A 5,948-nucleotide genomic window follows, 5' to 3' on the forward strand; every position below is an offset into this window, starting at 1 on the left:
GGTCAACCTTAATGACATTTTAACGTATGTGGCATTTGATAGTTGGTTGTATTCGAGAGTCGATAGGCTGATGGTTGATGGTACCTTGCCAGGATCTGTAACCGACAGCTCCCAGTAACAATGTTGTTGAGCCTTTGCGGTAAACGGCACTTATTCCAGCTTGACAAAAACTGTAGTCAATTGCATTAAACCTCGACTGCTCCTCTATTAGATAAAAGAACATTCGAGAATTATTTTAATGGATGATATGGTGAACAATGGGAAACAATGGTTTTTCTAGTCCTCTAAACATCTTTTAAAGAGTACCTCAATAACCTCTTAGCACACCTGTGCAGTGCGGCGTGGTTTAAGTGTTATCTTATAAGACACGAATTGTCCTTGACAGCGAAGAGACAATACCCGAAATATGTCTCTATACTTTTATATGGGTTTGTTTCACACACCAGAGAAAACCAACCAATTATAAGAGGATGGGTGACCCGTATGGATTTATTCGGTGTAAACACCATGGATGGCCCACGAAAGTTCAGAATAAGACTTATTTTCAGTGGGGTCCTTCTTGTGGTGATTGGGCAGTACACCGGGAGACAATCCCCTACTCTTTTCCGAAGAGTGTACTGCGTTCTTTAATGTGCACATGGGCCATAAATGCACACGGGACCAACGGCTTAAACGTCTCATCCGAAAGACGGTGCGCTGCTGTAACTTGTATTTCAGCCCTCCAGCTGAAACACAAGAAGAGGTAGCGATGGGAATTGAACCGAGAACCTAGAGATCTCCACTGTCCAGCGCACACACAGCGGTACCACCAGATTAGCCGACTGAGCTAAGCTGCTCTCTCATAGACCTATAAAATAAGCTGCTCTCTCGTAGGCATATAAAATTTACCCAATTAATTTTTATGCAATAAATTACAAATTGAGCTTGCCTACATACCATACATACAAGGTCGACGTTTTACCACACTATCATAATTTAGTTGCGAATCGATAATGTAACACACGCCGTTAGCGCTGAAAAATCCAGATGAAAATCGGTTCTTCCATAAGTGAGAACATATCTGTGAAAACAAGTAATCTCTCAAACGACTTAAACCAAACAGTAATAGAGAACTAACAAGATATTTAAACCGGGCATGTAGACCTAATCATTTATTAAGTACCGGAATATTTCACACATAGACGTTTACATCATAATACAGTGTTAAAGTAATGTAACTCAATTTGTTAGGCCTAGTTAAGGTGAGATTCTCTGTGGTAGCCACTGTGTAAGACTTTACATTGACTTTCTTGTGTTCAATCTAAAGGGCTTAATTTCAGTAAGCAAACAGTAATAGAGAACTAACAAGATATTTAAACCGGGCCTGTAGACCTAATTATTTATTAAGTACCGGAATATTTCACACATAGACTTTTACATCATAATACAGTGTTAAAGTAACGTAACTCAATTTGTTAGGCCTAGTTAAGATGAGATTCTCTGTGGTAGCCACTGTGTAAGACTTTACATTGAGTTTCTTGTGTTCAATCTCTAAATGACTTAATCTCAATTCAATAGCCCACCGTCTTTTAGAAAAGACTGTAAGCCGTTGGTTCCGCGGTGCACAGCACAGCAAAAATGTAGTTATTTCTAGTCAAATCATGGAGGTATAAAAATAGCTGCGCTAAACACGTTAAACTTTGCAAAGATTGCAAAGAACTATTAAATAAACGGTCATAATATAGGGCCTATTAACCGTCACTTCAGCTTCTTAACTCTTGTACGGTAAACATTAAATACTTCAAAAGTGATTTAAAGAGTTATATGTAAACTTACAGCTATCTCACCGTTCAAGCTGTTTCGAGTAAGAGACACCCCAAGCCACCCGTCTCGTTTATCTTCACGAATCATTGGAAACTGACTCCGTGGCCCTTTCAGGTTACCTTCAGTATCTAACTTTACTTCATTACAACTGCTATTACTGGTTCTACATGCGTACAAAGTACCAGTTTTGTTCAACATAGGCAGGTACGATGAATTTCCAGTTGGTGCGCTAACGAGAACCCTTAAAGACATTAGTGAATATAAGCAAAAATTGTCACTTACATAAACTTGCGAAATATAAGTTGCCTCGTGTAACTACATTTTTCATAGCCCTATGAAATACACTTAGGTGACAGAAGTCTGTTGGATATGGTACATGCATTATTGAGTGAATATATATTTTAAATATTTTGTAATTATGTTTACAACGCACTCTGTTGTAAATGTCAATTATTATCCACATGTTATTTCATCAGCAGCAACACAGAAAAATCAGATAGCAAGGAAGGCTGATATAATTGAGTGTTTAATTAGGTTTAGTCAGGTAGATTGAATGCATGATTATAAAAATACTATAATCAAATAGGAATTACAAATTTCATATATGGTATGTATTTAGGCTATTTTGAAGGATGTGTAATTTCAATAGTATATCGTATGAATATATTTATTTATAGAAAGTCTGTCGGATATGTTAATAATAAATTATTGGGTGCCATATATTTTAATTATTTTTACTATGTTTACAAGGCACAATTTTGATGTAAATGTTACTTAGTTATTTCATCATTAGCAAGACAACAAAAAAAACAGAGCAAAGAAGGCTGACATAATTGAGTGTTTGGTTGGGCTTAGGCAGGGGTTTTTTTCTGCATGGAAAATATTACTGATAATTTAAAGACATTAAGTATATCTTCTAAACAAAACTAAAGATATTGATCTAGATGAAATATTGAATTATTTGCGAGAAATGTCCGAGAATGTCCTTAATGCATAAGGCTATTTGTGAAAAACGGTACATGAGCGATAAAAGGTAAAACGAAGATAAAACGCTTATACTGGCCTCTATTTTATAAGCCAAAACGTATGAAATACAGTGACATATTACAATACTTACATACTGCCTTTATTGTTTTTATGTAACTGTACCCGGTAACCAAATTTACTCCTTTCTGGACCCACGAAGACTTGAGCGTTTAGAACATCCAAATTGTGGGCAGTTACAACACCAAGGCGAAATATAATTAAAACGCAAATTGAATACTTTTGTGAATATACCATTGTCAACGTTTGGCGCGAAATATTGGTTAATGGAAATACTGTATAGTATGAAACTTACAACAGACGTGTATTACACAAGCCGCATACTCAAATATGTTGTAGAATACGTCTGAAGAAATCTAGCATTATGAGCGAAGTTACCTGCTGAATACTTCCGAGGATAAATCTTTTGAAAAAACTTATATAATTTGGCAAATTAATTATGCCATGGTGATGCTCATATAACTGCCACTTTGTTTGAAGTGGATATCTTAACATATTTGGGAGAAGCTAGTAGTTGCTTAGAAAGCGCTGCTAAACAATACAATTTGTCCAGCTGCAGTCTGAATTTCCGCACCTTCGCTGAAGTTTAGTCGTCGGTACGGGAGAAAGTGAGAAGTACCAAGTTGGGCATACAAACATAGCTTGAAGCCTAGCACCAAAGGTAAATTAAACAAAAGTAAGTAAAGTGAGTTTGGATAAACTTCCCTAATCGCTTCCTTGCCTCTAAGCATTCGCAGAGTAAAATGTCGCCCTCAATACGATTACTAATGCAAGGTGCACAGAATACAAGCACTCTTCAGAAACAGGAAAATAGGGCTTCGTCATTTTTATTTCATTTCTTTGTCTCAGTAGAAATTAAAATACAGACAATTTTGAGAGCAAACTACGAGCATAAGATTGATCACCTTTTCTAATATATCAGTGACTCATATATTATTTGATGATAATGATGGTAATAATATTATAAATTCAAAATTTAAGACTGTGCCTTAGAGAATATTGGCCCTAAGCTTTTTAACATTCTACCATTATATATTCTCCTCTGTTGATTAAGTCGCATTTAAAAACATTTTGATTTTAAAGACGTTTAATATAGGCCTTTTATCTTCTCCAATATATTCAATATGTTCTTTTAAATCCAAATTTTAATATTCCATGGCTTTTGCTCAATATTTTTGCATGTCGCCGTTTTCTTGTAATTTAAAAAAATGGATTCAAAGTAAGTCTTAAAGTTTTAATGTAATATTTCTGATATAATTGTATTTTCATGGTTTCAGATATTTCTATAATATAATAGTATGTTAGACTTACATTATGCTTAAATGATGATGTGCCTGTGATAATTTTTAATGGATATTGTATTGCACTCTATAAATGAAGATTATTAATATTATTATTAATTATAATAATAATAATTCATTAGGCCCATTATTATTATTAGGCCAAGGCCTATTACGAAAATAGTAATAATAATAATAACAACGACAACAAAAACAACAATAATAAGAATAATAATAGCAATAATAATAATATGGCCTAATTATTATTATTACTATTATTATTATTATTATAAATATTGTATAACTCTATTAAATAATTTTGAAATTTATTGATTGTGTAGATAACTTGTAGACTTGTACCAATGACGGCATAGAACGTGTAGGCCTTGAAGGGTGATCCCCCGAGACGTACTTCTGTACCAGGGAGCAGTAGACCCAGTCAAGGCCTTCCTGCGTAGGTTATGGACTTCACACATATATAGGTTACATTCACTAATAAGAGAACATAGGATTTAATTGTGAGCCTTATTCTAAATGAATTCAAACGATTTTGACAATTTATTTTTCTGTGTTATTGACCTGTCTAATTTATGTCCACGGTGTCATTTCCATCTAAAAATATCTGAATTTACAAAATTATACTACTCAGGGTTCATGCTGCTGATTGAATTTGGAAAACAAGGCTCTGAATTAAATTTTACGGTAACGTATATCTATCGCGTAAAGTGTAACTTATTCCATCGAAGTCCTCAACCCACGCAAACAAGGCCTTGACTAGGTCTACTTCTGGGTACAGGGGATTATCTCGGGGGAGTTCCCCTCAAGGCCTCACGTTCGTACAACTTCACTTAATCAAGACTAAACTTTATCCACATCAACAGTCAATACATTTTCAATCAATCAAAATGTCAATTTAAATTATTTATAAAGAGACTGGAAGTAAAGTACGGACACTAAAACTGAGCTTGCTGGACGGTGTTACCTAAATATATTACAAATCCATTAGGCCTGCTTAGTAGATAATGACGGATATGTTTTATAAAATTTACCCTGATCTTTAACCAAATCCCCAAACATATAAGTTTCTAAATCTAAAGTCCTTACGTTATGTGGACCAGGCCTATATGCGTATTTGTATCGTCGCCAGCATCATCATAATTTTGATCAGCTACAACCCGCACCATCATAATCAATAGCAACATCGTGTCTTAAACTGCGGAGGTGTAGATCTACGTCTTTTCTCATCATTCGACCCTATATCTACCCCTTATGCTAACTCCTACTTTTGAAGTCCGTTGGAGGCCGCCTTTATACTACCAGAACCATAGACAGCCATCATCGTCATTATATCATTAATAACATCCTCCTCATCATTATTGCAATCATTATCACCATCAATATCATCATCATTGCCATCATTATCATTAAATTCAGCCCAATTATCACGTCATCATCAAATTTAAACTATTTCAATTGCAAGCAAATTGGATGATTGGATTTTTACAATATTTGTCAAAAACATATTCAAAATATAAAAATCACTAAACACCTTTTCAGCATTATGTCTCCACTTCAGTCGTAATTATATTTTAAATGATAGACAGAGACTAAATTTGTTCACATTAAAATTATTTATATTTTTTGTCGAATGTCGAATTTTTTGTCAAAACCTTAAAGAACTTTAAATTAATAAATAAAACAATTTGATTTAAAACTATCAATCTAAAATTTTATTTGCAACAAAAGTATAAATAAACCTAGGCCTACTACAAAAATGGAAATACAAATAAATCGACAGGAACTAAATAGGTTCAAATTTAG

General features: G+C 34.2%; 1 protein-coding gene across 1 annotated transcript in view; it reads right to left on the reverse strand.

Moving 5' to 3' along the window:
• LOC117102927 (integrin alpha-9-like) overlaps nucleotides 1-3,257 on the reverse strand; it is a 16,620-nt gene extending 13,363 nt beyond the window's left edge. Inside the window, exons 1-4 of the mRNA XM_033243385.1 lie at nucleotides 2,921-3,257; nucleotides 1,816-2,044; nucleotides 937-1,060; nucleotides 85-204 (exon numbers count right to left, since the gene is read on the reverse strand). Of these exons, the coding sequence (XP_033099276.1) occupies nucleotides 85-204; nucleotides 937-1,060; nucleotides 1,816-2,044; nucleotides 2,921-3,084 (637 nt within the window). The 5' untranslated portion in view covers nucleotides 3,085-3,257. The remainder of the gene's footprint in view (nucleotides 1-84; nucleotides 205-936; nucleotides 1,061-1,815; nucleotides 2,045-2,920) is intronic.
• Nucleotides 3,258-5,948: the final 2,691 nt, after the last annotated feature.

Source organism: Anneissia japonica, unplaced genomic scaffold, assembly GCF_011630105.1.
Source record: "Anneissia japonica isolate Jap-2015-1 unplaced genomic scaffold, ASM1163010v1 scaffold1053_len387728_cov195, whole genome shotgun sequence".
Lineage (NCBI taxonomy): Eukaryota > Metazoa > Echinodermata > Crinoidea > Comatulida > Comatulidae > Anneissia > Anneissia japonica.